The following is a 20219-nucleotide window of genomic DNA, read 5'->3' on the forward strand; positions in this document are numbered from 1 at the left end:
TTGTGATCGGTGGGAGAGGGCACGGTTAGATAACTAGGATTTCCATAAAGTTGTCTAGTGGATGCTTCTTCTCTTGTAGTGTTGATATTTGAGGAAGAGGTTGAAGCCACTTTAGACTCAATGTGCAGACAAGGCCCCCAGACCTGATGCTTTTCCCATGTTTTTCTTTCAAAAGTTTTGGCTATTGATTAAAATGGATGTGATGGATTTTTATTTTAGAGTTTTTTAGTGACGCTGTCTCTCAAGTGATCTCAAGGCTTCATTTCTCACACTTATTCCTAAAATCAAGGTGCGGAATAGTTAAAATACTACAAACCCATTATTCTAATCAAGGGCCCTTATAAAAATTCGTGTCAAGGTCCTAGCACCAAGATTTTGAGGAGTTTTTTCAAAGATTATATTCGAAAATCGGAGAGCATTTTTTGGGGTAGACAGATTTTGGATAGTGCTCTTATCACACACGAATGCATCGATTCCAGAAATAGGGATAGGAAAAGTGGGATAGTTTGCAAGCTTGACATTGAAAAGGCTTACGATCATGTGGATCGGGAGTTTTTAGACCATATGCTTGAAAGATTGGGGCGTGGTTGAAAGTGGAGTGGTTGGATTCAGTCATGCGTGCAATCAGCCTCATCTTCTATTTTGGTTAATGGATCACCAAAACTATATTTTTTTAAGGCGTCCATGGGTCTCATATAGGGGGATACTCTTTCTATTTATATTTCCATTGTCATTGGGAAGGCGCTTAGCAAGATGTTTCATAAAGGGGAGGAGAATGGTTTAATTGATGGTTTCAAGGTGTCAGATGATGGGATTCAATAAGCCATCTTCAACATGTAGATGATACACTCTTGTTTTGCGTTGTAAATGTGGTCTCAATGGATATTCTTAGGAACATCGTTGTTTCTTTTGAAGCAATTTTGGGTTTAAAGATTAATGTAGCCAAAATTGAAATGTTGGGAGTTCATATCAATGATGAGGACCTGTCGTTCTTCTCGAGTGTTTTTGGCTATAAGATGAGTTTGTTCCCCTTGACATTTTTAGGGTTGCCTTTGCGCATTGGGAAGCTAGCTTAACACCTTTGGGATAAGGTTATTAAAAGAATTGAGAGGAAGTTATGAAGTTGGAAGTGTTGATATGCTTGCGTACTTTATATCAAATGTCCTAAATCAGTTTTGGATAGGCTAGAAAAGTTGAGAAGAGACTTTTTCTGGAAAGGTGCCAAGGATGAATGGAGATTTCATATCCTCAGATGGAAAGAGGCATGTAAGCCGATTGTTGCGAGTGGAGCTGGTTTAAAATGCTTGGGTTTCATGAATTTAGCCTCCTTGGGAAGTGGATTTGGAGATTTGGTAACTGGAGTGGGAAGACAATGGACTGAGCTTGTTGTAAGTTGGTACAGAGATTTGAAGAGTTCCTCTGTGTGTGTGTCTTTTTTTTTTTTTTTAAAGATTAAATATTATTGAAAGGAAACAAGAAACAAAACATAGACCTCCAAAAAAAGGGAAAAACAAAGAGCAAAGAGGAAACAAAAAAGAAAAGAAAAAGGAAAAAAGAAATAAAGAAAAACCTAGAAAAAACTCTACAACTCGTAACAGAGGCAATCAACGAGGCTACCAAAACTAAACAAATAAAATTAGCCTAGGATTGCGGTAATGAGGGATCTGTCTTTGAGAGGAAGATTGATGGATGATCCCCGCACGTACCAGACAATGTGAGCAACAATAGCAGGATTAGAATTGCAAGTGTTCTAGAAGTAGTGTAGATTCCTTTTGCGCCAGATTGCCCACAGAGAAGTCATAGTGGATAGTCTCCACATGAAAGATGAGTCTCTGTCAAAACCAAAGCTGTGCCAAGCATGTACGAAACTTGAAATGCACCCTGGCATCTCCTATTTCATTGAGAATTTCGAGGAGATATTTGACCAAATGATTGATGATTAAGAGCAATGGAAAAAAAAGATGAGAGATTGTATCTACATAGGCAGAAGGGGCAAACTTTAGGAATGATCATCCCAAGCCTTTGTATGAGGTTTGCACACCTCCCTCAGTATACGGACTCTAGTTCCAACCCCTCCCTCAGTATAAGGTTTACACACCTTTGACCAGCTAAGAAGAAGAAGTTTGTGGTGAGGGGAGCTACCATTCCAGAGAAAATCTCATAGGATCTTTTCTATCTCGAGGTGAATAGAGAAAGGAAGTATGATGGAAGCTTTATAAGGGATGATTTGATGAGATTAAGGAGACTCCCCAAGGAGGGGTATTTGTTCTTCCATGAGGCAAAGCCTCCTTTCCATTCTTTCTATAATAACATCGTATAGGTGATTGGCAGGCTTGCTAAAGCAAAGAGGAAGGCCTAAATATTTAAGAGGGGAAAGATCCAATTTTATAACCAAAGATAGTTGCAAGGAAGAAAGGGAAACATCAAAAATGTTTATGCCAAGCATTTCACTTTTATAGAGATTAATTTTGAGCCCAGAAATGTTTTTAAAGCATCTAATAGCCATTCTCAAACTAATAATAATGGACTTTGAGGCTTCACAGAATAACATATTATCATCTACAAATTGTATGCGACAGATAGGAGGGGAAGATCTAGCTACATTAAAACCTTTGAAGTTGCCTACAAAAGCTTTTTTAGACATCATCTGGCTAAGACCATCATCCGTAATGATGAAGAGAATGGGGGAGATTGGATCCACTTGTCTGAGCTCCCTGGAAGGTTGGAAGAAACCTTTAGGGGAGCCGTTAACCAGGATAGAGAAAGCTATTGAAGAAAGGCAAACTCTAATCCATTTCTGGCCCAAATCAAATCTACCTAGCATATAATCAAGGTAATTTCAGTCAACATGGTCAAAGGCCTTTTCGATATTCGGGTTGTAAACTAGACCTCATTCCCCCGATCTGTGGCAAGGGTCGATACATTCATTAGCCAACAAAGCACAATCCAATATCCGTCTATTAGTGAGAAAAGCTCCTTGAGTGTCTAAGATGATGGACAATGCTGTTAAATTGCATATTCGATCATTTGTGATTGCATATGCCCCCTATGTGCATATGCAATTGCATATTATTATTATTTTTCGAAAAATTTAAAAAATTTAAAAAATAAAAAAATCTGAAAAAATATAAGAAATTAAAGGGAACTTTCCTAAGCTAATCGATAACTAATTTTACAAATTTAAAATGCACTTGAGAGAAATAAAATCAATTAAACATCAAGTCATCAACATTCATTGATATAGTTAACAAGTGGAAGTAAAAACAAAATCAACAATCTATTTATTTATTATTATAGAAAATAGAAATATAATTTACAAGGTACACACTATAAACTAACAAAATATAGTAAATAGTTAACACTAATAGACTAAATGTCTAATGCTATATGCATTGATCTATTTGCCATTGTGGTATTTGATCACCACCATCGTCATCATCACCGTCATTATCGGAGTCATCTTCTTCCACATGTACTTCATTCTTCTGTTTCTTCATCATCTGTACGTATTAATACTTCATCAACATCAAATGGTTGATCTTCAACTTGATCATCATCTTATCTTTCTATCTCAATATCTTTCATCGGCCAACTCCCATTGCCTCACCCCCACCCCCTTTCGAGCGAAAGTACCTTCTCTAGGTGCCAATTTGTATGTGGCATTTACAAAGACTAGGTCCTCTATATTAGATAGGGTCATAGAAACTAGGCTTTTCTCGCTCAGCGTGGAATCGTTCTAGCAACTTCTGATTGTATTAGACGAAGAACAAGTCATTGAGCTTCTTTTGTTTAAGATGATTCCTTTTCGAATCTGTATGAAGGAAAGTGTACTACACTTTGCCTCACTTAGACTTATTTATAAATTATCCCAAACTTTTCCAAACTTACCGCCTCGAACGTGCTTCAGTTGCGCTCTCAACCGCGAGCAGAACACGTGAGTCCAAGAATCCTCATGGCCAGCTTCTTTAGAGATTGATCCCTCCTGTTTTGGTCCATTTCACAGGCAGTCCACCAGTTAGCTGAGAAAAACAGTTTAAATAAGTTAGACTTTGTAGATTAGATTGTAAAAAATTATTTGTAAGAGTCTAATGCATTTATACTTACTAGGAAATATCGGTCCTATACCTGATGATTATATTCCTTGAGAATATGCTCTCACTCTTCGTATAAAAGTCCAATAGAGCTGAAATCGTGTCATGTTCTTCTTTATCTGGAACCATTATTTCCAACACATCAATAAATCCAACCATGTGTAGTATGCGATTCTACTGGATAGGGGGAAGAGAATAAACGGGTTGGGTTAAGAATGTAGGCAACCAAATAAAATGGAGATGACATTTGGCTGCCCCATCTTGTATATAATATCTAAAATGGGCCGTAATCATGCTCTCTATTGTTAAAATGGTCCATTATTTTATTTCGTGCCCTCTCCATCGTATCATATATGTAACCCATTGGTGGCTTCTCATCCTCGTCTACCAATTGCAATATAGTGATGAAGGGTTCGGGCACTTTTAATGCCTTTACCACTTATGTCTAAAAAATTTGTGAAAGGATGATTTGTTGAACTAGCTATCCTTCAACCTTCTTTGACCAAGGCCCAAGGCCCATTTGTCCAATCAGCTAACACTTAAAAGATTCTGAGTTCGATTTTTTTTTTTTTGGAATGTAATTTTTGTAGTGTTTAGAAGGCTGTAGTGAAACGGCGGATTGCTGCATGTAGCAAGTTACACAATGTGTTTTCTCATTAGATGGAGAAGAATGATGTGTTTGTACATAAAGACTGTGGTTTTTTAGCCCTTGCAACCACTTTTAAGAACAACCTACTTATATCTTCTAACGTAAGATCAACCCAATGGGCCGCACAAGGGATCCAAAATAAACGGTGCTTCATCTCCATAAGAAGACGACCTATATGCAAATACGAGGATGCGTTGTCTATAATTAATTGGATTAACATATTCCTCTCTTACTTACTCAACTACACTATTTAGTAATTTAAACAAGTAATCAACAGTATGAGAATGACCTGATTTATTTATGGACTTCAAGAACATCGTCCCAGTTGGACAATTCACCAAAAAGTTTATAAGAGTCGGACAGATTTATCGGTCCATCCGTCGACCATGAGTAAACAATCATAGGTTTTCCACAATTCCTTATATTTGGCTATGAAAGATCGTGTATAATCAACCTAAACTTTGAGGCATGTCTCCCTCATTTTGTGATATGAAGGAGGTTTAAGCCTAGGTACAAATTGACTTATTGCCTTAGCTATAACTTTGAAACTTTTCATTTTAACGGTGTTAAAAACAATATCAGCTTGGTAAAACCACTTAGCAATATATCGATTAATGGTTTTCCCATCTTTTTGTTTATATCGGTTTATTTAATTTTTTAAAGTAGGCTCTTTGCCCTGACCCTTTTCGTCGACCGCATCCTCGGGGTGTGGTCTACACTATCTATCCATGGGCATGGCCCACGAGCTCTTTTTGAGGTCGGTGGTCTGGACTGGCCTATCGGGGGGAGGGGGTAGCTTCATCTACATCAAATAAATTTATATTCTTGTATGCTTCTTGTTCCATAAATTCGTCTCAAATTAGGGTACTATTGCATTTCTTTCTTGTTTGTTTTTCCATGTACTCCCTAATTTTCGTTTGTATTTTTGGAGTAATTTTGTCCCATGCTCTTTAATTGGACCCCGGTATATGTACAAGGTGTTGCTTGTGCCACGCAATGCCATTAGAACTCACGTAAGTCACATACTATGTGAGTCTTTTCTGTAGCACTACAATAGTGCTCATACTTCCAACCCAGGTCATTTGACTTGGGTTTTAAAGAAGAATGGGAAGAAGAAGACATGGTGTATTGGTGGTGTTCTAATTTCTCACTTCTAATTCTTTAAGTTCTAAGATGTAAAGACTAAAGAGTATAGAATAAATGAGAGGGAGGGAGAGGGAGAGAACACTTACACACACTAGTAGCAGAAGAGATGAGAGAGAGAGAGAGAGAGAGAGAGAGAGAGAGAGAGAGAGAGAGAGAGAGAGATGTATCGAATGAAGATTAGAATGTAGAATGAATGTAGAGAAGGAGAGATAAATGTAGAATAGAAATTAGAATGAATATAGAATGAATGAATGTAGAGAATAAAGATTAGAGAATGTGGAATGTAGAGGAAGAGAGAGTGTATGAATGTATGTATGTAACTCAGTATGTGATGTAACTATGTAGAATGAATGTATCTATCTAGAGAATGAAAATAAGAGAAAGATAGAAATAAATGACTAAATGTAAAACTAGAAAGAGAAATGTAGAATGAGAGTTGAAACTTGAATGGGAGAGAAATTTAGTTGTAGTCTTGTAGAATCTTCAACGTATTCTTGCTTCTTGATCTTGAATCTCGATTAAAAGTTTTGGGAAGTTGGAACTTGAAAACTTGAAACTAGGAAATGTAAGAGAGTTTTGAAAATAGGTGAGTAAAAGAGAGTATTGGAGTGAATGGAAGTCGCAAATGGGGCTTATTTGAGTGCCTTAGTATAGGCTTTTTTTTCTTTTTTTTTTTTTGCAAAAAATATAAAAAATAAAAACAAAAAATACAAGTGCCAATGGTCAGATTTTTGACCATTGGCATATAGGCGATTGCATATGCATAGTGGTTGCATATGCCATCATGGCATATGTGATTTTTATGTGCATATGTGAATTTGCGATCACATTTAACAACATTACTTGTCGATATTCTGAAATGTCAACAGATGTTTGGATGGAAGGTTGGATGGATAGATGGGCTGGTTGGATTGGTTTCTTATAATAACATAGGCTTTTAGCCCCCCATTAAATGGAAACTTATATTGTATGCATTCTTTTTGCAATTTTTTGATTTCTAAATATACAAATGTGTATTTTAGCATCTCTTGAAGTTTCATTGAAATATTCCACCATTTTCCCCAATGTTTCTCCCCATTTCCGGTTGTGATAATATTGGCGATATTGATGTTGTTTCCGTTCCTCAGCCAGTGAAACTCGTAGTGATACCAGGACACAGGAAAGAATGACCCTTTATGATTGGGCATCGACCATCCTCTGATTGGTAGATTGGACGGCTATTGCTTCCGATTGGGGGCTAGAGCGGACTTTTTGAATCGAAATACAATGTTCGTTGTATGTGGAGGGAGGAGATGGCTGTCGATGCTGCATCGGGTGAGCCCATTCGAATGAAAGTGAAACCCGTGTGTATAGTCGAGCATTTTTGTCGGGGAAGAACGGCTCCTTTGATTTCTCCCACTTTCCAAAAAATACGAGATATCATATACTTGTCCTTGTCGTAGAGGATGTTGGAGACGAAGAGGGTAAGGAATCTAGCATACCTAGAGACCAGATTGGTCTTTAGAGGCCCCCTGGGCTTTCTTCTCCTGACCACTGTCCACCCTTCTCTCTCTCTCTCTCTCTCTCTCTCTCTCTCTCTCTCTCTCTCTCGATTTCCTCACTATAGGAACAATCGGACCTTTTGCTATAATTCCAACGTGACCTCCACGTAGATGGAGAGAGCTTCTCCCTTTGTTTCCCCCAGTGTCTGATTGGAGCTGGGGAGCAGCCACCTTTGCCGGAGGGGGGATAATGTACTCCATACGCCATTTTCCTTCTTCGTAGAATCTCTGTTCGCAATCACAGATCCGAAGCCATGAGGGTCGTCGAGGATCACCTTGTCTAATTCTTGCAGTTGGCCTTAGGCCTCCAACCACCCATCTTGTTCTTCTCTATCCATCATTGTTACACCACAATTATAGTAAATTAGTTCCTCTCTCTAACGAACCTCTTGTATTTGGAAAGCAATAGCATCGACAAAACATTTGGTTTGTCCGGGGATTGCCTTTTCACTTGGGAATGGGCATCGCATCCGTTCCTGGGTGGATATTTTGTGTAGAGATCGAGCGCTTGAAGATCTTTTCCCAAGAGTGGCTTGGCTTGACTCTGATCAATTGTTTTCTGTTGGTTGGCATGGGGGAGGGGTAGGGAAATCTCGGAAAGCTATGTGGAAGTTTATTATCATGGGCTTATTTTGGACTATCTAATGGGATCGAAACAGCTGTTGCTTTCTGAAAGAGAGTTCTTCGGTGGAAGAGGTTATTAGGAAAGTTAAGGGTCTTCTTTTGGGTTGGGTTATTTTCTTTTCTAGGCTTTCGTCGGGTGTTTTAATAAAATATCTGTTCTCTCTCTCTCTCTCTCTCTCTGTAAAGCCTTTTTATTTTAGATGGCCACATTGATTTCCTCAGATCATTTGCTGTTTTACTTGTTGCTATTTACACAGTGAACTGAACTAATTCTCCCAAATCTTTCTTGTACGCTGAGCAACTGTGCTAGTTCTTTATGTGCGGAGCTGACTTAACCTGCTATTGTTGAGTGTAATGCACTAATGCATGCTGTGTTTATTTTGGTTTCTCTTTTTCGTTCTGCTACTCACTTCCAATTGATGTTTACCAGGAAATGCTTCAAGATTTACTTTCCTGTGTACTGCCTGCATGTAGAGCTGGGCTTGCTGACCCTGACGATGATGTTAGAGCAGTTGCTGCTGAGGCCTTAATACCGACTGCTGCAGCCATTGTTTCTCTTAAGGGCCGAACGCTACATTCAATTGTTATGCTATTGTGGGATATTTTGCTTGATTTGGATGACCTGAGTCCATCCACTAGTAGGTATGTCATTCCGTACACTTTTCCCTCTTTCCCTGAAGGTTTTATCCTCTGCCTATACGGATGTTAATTTGTCAAAATGCTGTAAGATATATGGAAGCTTTGATACATCTAGGCCTCATTGTAAGACCTTGAACTACAAGTTACTGACCATTTTTTTCTTTGTCAATCCACCTTCCCGTTTAAATTGTATGTGCAAATAACAAGTGTTTTATATAGCGAATAGCGTCTAGCATAGCCTTCAATATGGAGCATGAGCCGTAGGCTGCATGGCATGTCACATAATCAGCACACTACTTCTAGATTTTTGTAGATAGTTGTTTTCTGGGTTACTAATGAGAATGTGTTGTAGTTGAGATAACATTTTATGGTCATTCAGTGTGAAGGTTTAGCATCTTATTTTCTTTGATATCGGGGGAAAAATGATAAACTAGGATGTATGGCATGTGCGATGCACTTGCACCCGTGGGGCCCACCTTGATGTATGTGTTGTATATCCACGTTGTCCATCAGTTTTTTCCAACTCATTTTAGGGCATGATCGCTAAAATGAAGCAAGTCCAAATCACAATTGGACCACACAATAGGGATTGAATTTCCACCGTTAAAAACTTCTTCGGGCCACAAAGCTTTGGATCAGGCTGCTATTTGTGTTTTCCCTTCCATCTAGGTCTGTGTGACCTTAGCAATAGGTTGGATGGCAAATAAACATTACGTTGGGCCCTAGAAACTTTTAATGGTGGGCATTCAATGACCACTTTTTCCTGTGGTGTGGTCCACCTAAGATTTGCATCTGCTTCATTTTTGTGACCATGCCCCAAAATGAGTTGGCAAAACAAATGGACGGCATGGATATACAACACAGACATTGGCATGGGCCCCATGGTTGGCTTACTCATTGATTGGGATTGCCTACTGACACTGTCAGTAGTGATTGCTATTGGACCGTGCTCTATGGGTCCCACCATGATGTATGTGTTTTATCCATGCCATCTATCCATTTTTCCAAATCATTTTATGTCATGAGCACAAAAATAAGGCAGATCCAAATCTTAGGTGGACCACACCACATGAAACAATGGCGATTGAATGCCCACTATTAAAAACTTCATTGGGGCCACAAAAGTTTTTTAACAAGCTGATATTTATGTTTTCCCTTTATCCAGGTCTATGTGACCTAATCAATAGGTTGGATGGCAAATATACATTACAATGGACCCTTGGAAGTTTTTAATGGAAGTCATTCAATCATCATTATTTCTTGTCTTGTGATCCACCTCAGATTTGAATCTACCTGATTTTTTGGGCTCATGCCAAGAGTTGGCAAAATGGATGGATGGCATGGATAAAAAGTATACATTATTCTGGGGCCCACAGTGCACCGCCAATAGCATTTGGGCCATGCCTTAAAAATTTTGGGCTCATGCTAAAATATATCGATGGCATGGATACAACACATACATCGAGGTGGGCCCATGTTTAAGGCCTCATCCACTAGTGGTCCACCTAAGATTTAGATCTGCCTCATTTTTGGACTATGCCCTAAAATGAGCTGGCAAAACAAATGGATCAGCATGGATATACAACACATACATCAAGGTGGGCCGCATGTACACGGTCCTAAAAAACTATACATGGTGACCCACATAATACACTAATACCGTAAATAATCGTAGAACATGCAAATGTGAGATGTTTTGGTATTACATTCTTTTTAATAAATTTATTATTGATATTATATACTCAGAAAGTTAAATATAGAAGGTTTGCAGTCGATACCAGTTTGTTAAAAATTTCATAAATTCATCAGACAACCCGATACAACTTTCTTACCAAAAAGTGGACCGTTACACTACCATAAGCATGTTAAAAAAAAGAAAAAGAAAAAAGAATGCATATTTGGAATTTTTATATTTTTCTAGATTTTCTCAAGCCAAAAAAAAAAAAACCAATATGGAGGTGTATCAGCCATTTTACCTCCCGTATTGGCCGTTAAGTTGGTACTCTGTATTTGTAACTGTAGTGACCATTACGACACTATTACCAATACGGAACACCTTGGTCTGTGTGCATATACTCCAAGCTTGGCATCGACAACATCTATGTTATAACTTAAGGGAGTGTTAACTCATGTGGTGTGGGCCATATAGCTGTATGGCCCTTCCAATGATTGTGGATGTCGGCTGTCCCATTGTACGGCCTACCAGGCTTCTTTCTCTTTTATATTTAATGTTTAGATTGGGTTATGAATTATTTTGACTATAACGGTATTAGTAAGGGTTGGGATGTCCAACTTGAACTTTTTTCCTCCCTTCTCCTAACATTCTCTTCTCTCTTTTCTCATATCTTTAATCTTTGATTGTACAATTTTACTTCCAAAAAAACAAAAATGTAGGAGACTCTCTCTCTCTCTCTCTCTCTCACTAAAATATATCAACGACATGGATACAACACATACATCGAGGTGGACTCACGTTCAAGAACTCATCCACTAGTGGTCCACTTGAGTTTGCATCTGCCTCATTTTTAAACCATGCCCTAAATGAGTTGGCAAAACAGATGGATCAACATGGATATACGCATCGAGGTGGGCCACACGTACAAGGTCCTAAAAAAATGTACATGAGGACCCACGTAATACACCAATACTGTAAATAATCATAAAACATGCAAATGTGAGATGTTTTGGTATTACGTTCTTTCTAATTAATTTATCATTGATATTATATAGCTACAAAATTAAATATAGAAGGTTTGCAGTCAATCCCATCAATGTTCAAAATTTCGGTATCGCACAATGTATCACACCCTTGGGATACAGAGACATATCGGTTATCACATAGGATATTTTGTTTGTATCGCGTAATTTATCACACTTTTTGGTAAACATTGGGAAAATTGTTGATTTTTTCAATGAAACTTCAGGGATTATTAAAAAAAGACCTAAATACACATTTTAAATAAGAAAATCTCAAAAAAGAAGTGCACACAATAGGTTTCCTTTGTATAGAGTCCTAAGCTATGCGCTGTCCGATTGAACTAAGACAACTATATTCAAATATGATGCATAACATTTATAAATGTATCAAGACATGTATGAAAACACAACCAATGCATTCAAAAGCAAAAGATATATTAGAAATTATAAAATATCCCTACCAATGATGTGACTGGCCATGGCCTAAACCCATATAGAGTTATGCGGTGGCTCGTCATCATCGTCTCCATCTTGAGGTGGCTGGATAGAATATGGCTCCTCCACAAATCGACAGTGCTATGCCCAGGCCATAGTAGAATGGTACCAATTAAGATATTTTCTGACATAATGTTGGTACTCATCCTCTCCGAACTGAACGAATACGCCCATTCGTGGGTACTGTGTAATGGTCATAGTCTGTGGTTGATATGGATCTGGAATGGGCATAGATGGAGGTATTGGGTATCCATATTGCCTTCCATATCCATACTGCTGCCGATATACTTGCCCGTATGTGGAAGTGAAGTCTTGACCGTAGTCGAAAAATGATGACTCGTAACTGCTAGAGTCATTCCTCGCATATCCACTAGCTCCATATTCATACCCATACTGTGGCACAGAACTCGAGCTACTCTCTTGTGTCTATGATCCATATCCATGTCGTGGCTTGTAACTCGATCTCCTTTCTCTTGCCCGTGAATCGGAACTAGAGGCACCTCGCTTCCCAGGAACGCTTGTGTCCCTCATGCATTTTGCCAATAGCTCCTCAAAATTCGAAAGCTTTTGTCTGTTTTCTTTCTTTTGTAACCTTCGGTGCTCGTATTTCTTATTGTAGAAAAGATGGGGTTGTGGTCCTCCTGGATGAGAACCATGGTCAGAGTCCTATGTAGCATGATCGAAACCCCCCTCCCCAGTGAAAGGGCTAAGAGGCCTCTGAGACTGACTCACACCCTCGTCGACAATATCCCTGTCACTATCATCACCATCATCGTTACTGTCGCCAAAGTCACTATCACCCCTATCGCTGTCATCAGACTTATCACCATCACTGGATCCACCCGCTGCATCATTCGCTATCTCGCTGTTGGACAATGTCTCCCTACCACATGTCCTGCGTGATAGTGACTGCCACAGACTTCCCACCGAACTTCTTTTCAATGGGTCAAATGCCTCATCAGGAGATCCCTGCTGCGCCACATGTGCATTAACATTGATCCCTTGTCTTGCTGCCTCCTCTGCAACATGCAGCTCTGGTCGCCCTTCCAAAGTATCCAAGTCATCTGACCTAACCCACTGGTAAATTGGATCCTTGTCCTCGTCCTCAATAAATGAATGTTGTCCGACTGCCATCAGATCCAATGGGTCTTGTGCTTTTCTTCTTCCTTCGGATCGGAGTAGCCTCTCTCGTAGCTTCGTATTGTATTGGCAATACACTAGCTTTTGAAGCCGGTCAACCCCAGCTCGTTGCGCTTATTTATGTGGATGAGGGAGGATGTGCCCTAATTTCTTTTACAGGGTGAGGAAGAGACTGTTTGCGTGAGCACACGGACAACAAGCCGTTGTAAAACCTCGCAGTCAGTCTCGTACATGGCCCACCATTTGCACGCGAATTTTAAAGTTATTTCATTACTTTCAAAATTTGTAAAATAATGTAAAAACTGACTTTAAATGTAGCCATTCACATGGCATCATGGTGGTCCTAGACATCTTTGCGGCCTAACACTCGAACATTCCAGTCGCATTGTGGAATTTAACAATCTATTGATGGCATATAGCAGCCAAGGATAAGTATGGAATCATTAAGATACATATATGGAGAATGTGGGTGCGGGATATATTTACCTTAGTCCTTAGTACTTGCCTTTTCTCGGACAGTTTGGGAATTAGTACTTGTACACTTCATGTACAACCCTCTTCAGTTCATTGTCAGCATAAAGATTCTTGCCGTAGTGGTATTTTGGATTTAGGAAATATGCTGAAAACCAGTATGATTCAAATATTTAGACATTAATAGCAAAGTACTGGAGCATATAGACAAAAAAAGTATATAAATACTTGCCTCATGTAGTGGGTGGGAAAGTGTCCTCTCCTAACGGTTGTCTATTATTGCATGCACTCGCTTATATGCGTCGGGGGCTTTAGCCTGTATAGTTTCTTTCATCAATTGTATGGAGGGATACAATGACCCCATCGATGGATTCATTTGTTGTCCACCATCCTCAACACTAGTGTTCGAAATATCGATACTATCGGTATCGCAGCCCAGTGATATGAAACCCTTTTGAAGAGACTAAAAAATTGAAAAATTTTACAGAATACTTTGTATCGATCATTATATCGCATAATATTGCCAAATATCGTTCGATATCACTTAATATCGTCCTAAATATCATGCGATATCAATGATACTATCATTTTATCGGGATTTTATTTATTTTTTCAATAAATTTGGTGTAACAACAACTGATGGGCTAATATATAGCCAACTTCAGGGTTTTGGGACAACATTATCTGAAAAAACAAAAAAAAAAAAAAGAAGAGAAAAAATAAAAACTTTCAACAGGTAGATTTCGATACCTGTAGAGGAGATCCCCTGATCGAAGCTGCGTTTTATGGGCCATTTGAATCGAAGCATTAGGTTAGTGCAAACAAAATCTCTGATTTGGGAGGTGAAATCCGTCGAAATTTAGAGAAATCGGGAGAGATTTGGGCGAAATCCGAGAAATCCTCCGTGAAATCCGAGAAATCCTTCGTGAAATCCGGAGAATTCCTCGGCAAAATCTGAAAAAATTAGAGATTTGGGAGAGAGTTTAGGGTTCCGGAATGCCGGAACCCTCTCCGCTTCGAAAAAAAGGGTCTCAAGCCCCTTTTACGGGAACCGGATGGGCTGGTGTCTTGCACACCACGGACTTGGATGGTGTGTTGACGTCACCAAGTTTTGTGGGTCCCATCATGAGGTATATGTTATATCCAAACCGTTAGTCCATTTGGAGTACTCGTCGTAAGGCTTGAGCCGAAAAATAAGACAGATCCAAAGATCAAGTGGACCACATTGAAAAAGGTAGCGGGAGATTGAACGTCTACTATTGAAACCCTTTCAGGGGTCACAGAAGCTTTGGATCAATATGATATTTGTTTTTCCTCTTCATCTAGGTCTTTGTGATCTTGTGAACAGATTGGATGGAAAATAAATGTCATGGTGGGCCCTACAAATATTTTAATAGTGAGAATCCTTGTCCCATTGCTATTTGTGGTGTGATCCACTTGAGCTTTGGATATGACTCATTTTTGGGCTCATGATCTAAAATAATCTCTCCAAATGGATGAATGGTGTGGATATAATAACTACATTATTGTGGGGCCCATGTAACTTTGATCTCCTTTTAACTGTTTGTACAGCCTGAGCTTGAGGAGCGTCAACGCTCATCGTTGCACGACACGTACCCACACCAACCAGGTCGCTAGTGTGTGGTACTCTAGCTAATCCACACCATCCATCCATTTTCAGAGGTCATTTTAGGGCATGAGCCCAAAAATGAGACAGATGTAAGGCTCAAGAGTACCATACCACGAGAAACTGTGAGGGCAATGATATCCACTATTAAAGCTTCTTAGGGCCCACCGTGAGGTTTATTTGCCATCCAATCCATTCATAAGGTTTGACAAACCCGGATGGGAAAACATAAATATTAACTTGAGGCCGGAGGTTATTTATAAACCTAAAGGCCGCTGGTTAGCGCTCGCTACGGCTCGCTTGCACATTAATTTGTTGGGCACTGTGCTCGGGCTTCTCTCTCGGGGAAGCCCTACGCTTGCTTTTTCAACATTAAATTTGTTCCACAAAAAGTTGTAACTAAACAAATGCGCTGTTACGCGCGTGCACACATGCGCAAAGCAACAGTTTCCCTAGTATCCTGGAGGTGAGCAGATCCAAAGATTTTGTAGCCCCAAAAAATTTAATGGTAGTCATTCAATGACCACTATTTTGTGTGGTGTGGTCCACTTTAGATTTGGATCTGCCTTCTTTTTCGGTCCATGCCCTAAAATGATATGTTAAAATGAATTGACAGTGTTGATACAATATCTTATGTCGAGGTAGCCCCATGGTTAGGGTCCCATCCAAGTCGTTGGTTGCTTGGATTTGACCAAACAAATTGCACACACACTTTAGAAGGCAGTTTTAACATCTAACTGCTCTATCTCTAGATCCATGCTAGCCGCCAACCCAAGCAACACCCGTATGGATGTCATCTTTACCACTGGTGAGAATATTTCCTCGAAGTCTATGCCTTTCCTTTGACCAGACTCTTTCACCACAAGTCTGGCCTTGAACATCGTCTGTGAATTCTTCTGCTCAACCTTCTTTCTGAACACCCACTTGTTGCTCAAAGCTTTCTTGCCCTTGGGCAATTTCACCATGTCATAGGTGTGGTTCTTATGCAAAGATTCCATCTCCTCTTGCATAGCTTTCAACCACTCCCCCTTATACTTGTCGGTTAGGGCCTCAGAATAATCTTCTGACCGGGGTGGATATTGAATACACACATCATTGATAGATATGTTTTCCAATTTCACTATATCTTTTGCTTTTGAATGCATTGGTTATGTTTTCATATATATCTTTATACATTTATAAATGTTATGCATCTTATTTGAATATATTTACCTTAGTTCAATCAGATAACGCATAAATTAGGACCTTATACAAAGAAAATTTATTATGCGCACTTCTTTTTTGAGATTTTATGATTTAAAAGTGTGAATTAAGGTCTTTTTAAATAATCCCTAAAGTTTCATAAAAAAATTCAACCATTTTGCCAATGTTTCCCCATGTTTCCCAAAAAGTGCGATAAATTATGTGATACAAATGATATATCCTGTGCAATAACCGATATGTATTTGTATCCCAAGGTTGCGATACATTGCACGATATCGATATTTCGAACATTGCTCAACACTACATAAATGAGCTCCATAATACCGACTACACCGCGTATGCGATCCTAGAACGAGTGGCGCGACACGAGCTCTTCGATTCTCTAGGTTACTCTATTTCCCTTTTTAGCCCAAACTGTGTAGTCATGAGAAGTGAAAAGCTCTCGTAACCACTGCTTATGTTTGAGGAGGCTATTTAAGGCGATATAATTTGTGGCAAACCGCGTTACCCTAGGGCGCATTATATCTCCACCACACTTTTTGCGCATTGTGGCTAATAACAATGTGTAATTGTATATGAAGGTCGTGATGAGCCTTGCATCAGTAATAGTGGTCTTCACTGACGGCTTATTTTCGATCGCCTCTCGCATGAGATTAATACAATGCGCTGCACGGGGTCCAATACATATTTTACCTGTTTTGTATATCCTTCCCCGCCTTGACAAATGCACTCCCATTGTTTGTAACAAATTCCACAATATTCTTCCACCGAACATCATTGATGGCACGGTACATTAATTTGTAAATGTAGTTCGCATCATTAATCTTATCACTCGCATGTATGGACTTTAAGAACATTGCCCATACTCTACAATAGACTATAAAATTTATGACTGACATCCTCGTTGGTTCGGTCCAATCGTCACACATGACAGTGCAACCGTACATCTCCCATGACTGCTTATGTGAATCCATATGTTTTTTCATCTCATGCTCTTCATCTAAATACTTGCCTATTATCTCAAAGAGTGTGGGCGGTTGCACATCTTTACCCCCATGCTGCACCTCGCTTATTATATTATTAAAGTACGGGCTCGCTGTTGCATTTGTCGGGATTTGATCGTATATGAAAAACTTTGCAATAAGCTTTCCAACCTTTTTCCTTATATCCCCTCCACTAAACATGTCCTTTATTTTTTATTTTTATATCCCTCTCGCGTCATTGTACATCCTTGGATCTTACGGTAAATCCGGCACCTGCATGCTACTACTCCTCCCCATACCCCTATATCTCCCCCTTGCCCCACTCCTCCCTGCTCCACTCATCCCACCACGCTCATGAGTAGACCCCTCAAATTTAAGCCTCCTCTCTTGCCACCTCCTCTCTTGCTGCCCTTCCCAATCATCCTATATGGATTCTTGAACTGCATAGATAAAATCATGATCATCATCTTCATCAATATCTACTACATCTTCCTCCCCTACGTATGAAGGTCTCCCCAACTCCTCCCTAATCTCCATCTCCCGTGTACGTCGTTTATCTCTGATCTTCATACTTTTTTTCAATATAGCTGTCATCTCTTCTTGCACATCTTGTGGGCACTTTGGACAATTCACAACATTGTGATACCCTCCCACTAAATGCTCATTCAAGCAGGTTACCCTCCTACTTTTCGACACATGACTACATAAATTACATTTGCTACCAAATTGATTATCGAGAGTGGGCTGACCATATCGCCACCCTATATCAGGTTGTCTCCCTCCTCTTCCTCCTAACATATTGTATTTGTAAAAGAACATTATGTCCACTTGAGCCTTATATCTGCCTACTTTTTGGGCTCATGCCCTAAAATGAGCTATCAAAATGGATGGACGGACGGTGTAGATAAAACACATACATCATGGTGGGCCCTAAAGAGCCCCTGAGAGGACCGTCCTGGGTGGGCCCTACTGAGTGGCTGGTGTACCACACACCCCCAACAACGCGGATTAGCTACTGAACCTAACGGTAGAGTCTCGCTACTGAAGTGAAGTCACCATGTTCTATGGGGCCCACTATGATGTATGTGTTGTATCCACATCGTCCATCCATTTTGATAGATTATTTTAGGGCATAAGCCAAAGAATGAGGAAGATCCAAATCTCAAGTGGATCCTACCACAAAAAATAGTGGGGACAGTGATGCCGACCATTGAAACCTTCTTAGGGCCCACCATGATGTTCATTTGAGATCCAACTTGTTTATAAGTTAATACAGACATGGAATAGGGTAAAATACAAATATTAGCTTGATCGAAAACTTCTGTGGCCCAAAGAAGTTTTTAATGGTAGGTGTTCAATGCCCACTGTTTTCTATTGTGGGGTCCACTTGAGCTTTCGATCTGCCCCATTCTTTGGCTCATGTCCTAAAACGATCTCTCTAAATGGATGGACAGTGTGGATACAATGCATATATCATGGTGGGGTCCAAAAAACGTGGTGACGTCACTTCAGTAGTGAGTTCAGTAGCTAATCCGCATCCCACCACTCACCTAGCTGGTGTGGGTACATGTCGTGCGAAGGCGAGCATTGACGCTCCTTGAGCTCCGAGTTGCATGCACGGTTCAAAGGAGATCAAAGTTACATGGGCCCCATAATGATGTGTTTATTATATTCACACCATTCATCCATTTGGCGAGACCATTTTCGATCTTGATCCCAAAAATGAGTTATATCCAAAGCTCAATGTACCACACCACAGTACCACACCACAGATAGAAGTGATTCTCTCCGTTAAAACATTCGTAGGGCCCACCATAATGTTTATTTTCCATCCAATCTGTTCATAAGATTACACAGATCTGGATGAAGAGGAAAAACATATATTGTATTGATCCAAAATTTCTGTGACCCCCAAAAAGGTTTCAATGGTAGACGTTCAATCCCCCACTGCTTTCTACAATGTGGTCCACTTGATTTTTGGATGACTTATTTTTCGGCTCAAGCATTACCATGAGCTCGTCAAGTGGACGGATGGTTTGGAATCATTGGATATAATTCATACCTCATGATGGGACCCATAAAACTAGGTGACGTCAACACACCAGCTAGGTCGGTGGTGTGTGTTACACCAGCCAATCCGATTCTGTTAAAAAGGGGGACGCGGATTTCTTATGAAAGCCTTTCGCACGAAGTTCCGGCGCTGGGATGCTAGGTGGGATCCACCTGGATGTTTGTGAGAAATCCACCCTGTCCATCCATTTTCCAATATCATTTTAGGACATGCGACAGAAAATGAGGTGGATCTAAAAATCAAGTGGGCCATATGAGAGGGAAAATTGAGGAAAGTTCTCTACTGTTGAAACCTTCGTGGGCTCCACCTTGATGTTTATATGCCATCCAACTCGTTTATAAGGTCATTCCCACTGGGATGAAGCGAAAACACGAAACACTTAGCCTGATACCAAACTTTTCTAGCCTTCGAAATGTTTCAATGGTGGTGACTGAATCCCCGCTATTTCCTCTAGTTCGGCCCACTTGAGTTTTGGATCTGCCTCATTTTCTGTCGCATGTCCTAAAATGATCTCAGTAAACGGATGGATGGAGTGGATTTCTCACAAACATCAAGGTGGACCCTACCTAGCTTCCCAACGTCAGAAATTAAATCGACTACGCATCGTTAAAAGGGGTCTGAAGCCCATTTTGGGAAATCCAGGCGATAGGGTTTAGGTATCTCGAAACCCCAAAATCACACCCAAATCTCGGAAATTTTTTGATTTTCTCTGGATATTTTCTTTGATTGGGTTAGTTCGAGACGAAGATTCACTCATCTACAAATGGCGCAATGCTCTGATTCGAATGGCCCACCAAATGAAGCTTCCGATCAGAGCCACCCCTTTTTGAAGTACCAAATCC

The 20219-nt window shown here is 39.9% G+C and overlaps 1 protein-coding gene across 1 annotated transcript in view; it reads left to right on the forward strand.

The window, feature by feature from the left end:
- Window positions 1-20219, forward strand: part of LOC131221097 (TATA-binding protein-associated factor BTAF1) — a 97658-nt gene that overhangs the window by 45485 nt on the left and 31954 nt on the right. The window contains exon 12 of the mRNA XM_058216210.1: window positions 8482-8693. Within this exon, the coding sequence (XP_058072193.1) occupies window positions 8482-8693 (212 nt within the window). The remainder of the gene's footprint in view (window positions 1-8481; window positions 8694-20219) is intronic.

This window comes from Magnolia sinica, chromosome 12 (genome assembly GCF_029962835.1).
Source record: "Magnolia sinica isolate HGM2019 chromosome 12, MsV1, whole genome shotgun sequence".
In the NCBI taxonomy this organism is placed as follows: Eukaryota; Viridiplantae; Streptophyta; class Magnoliopsida; order Magnoliales; family Magnoliaceae; genus Magnolia; species Magnolia sinica.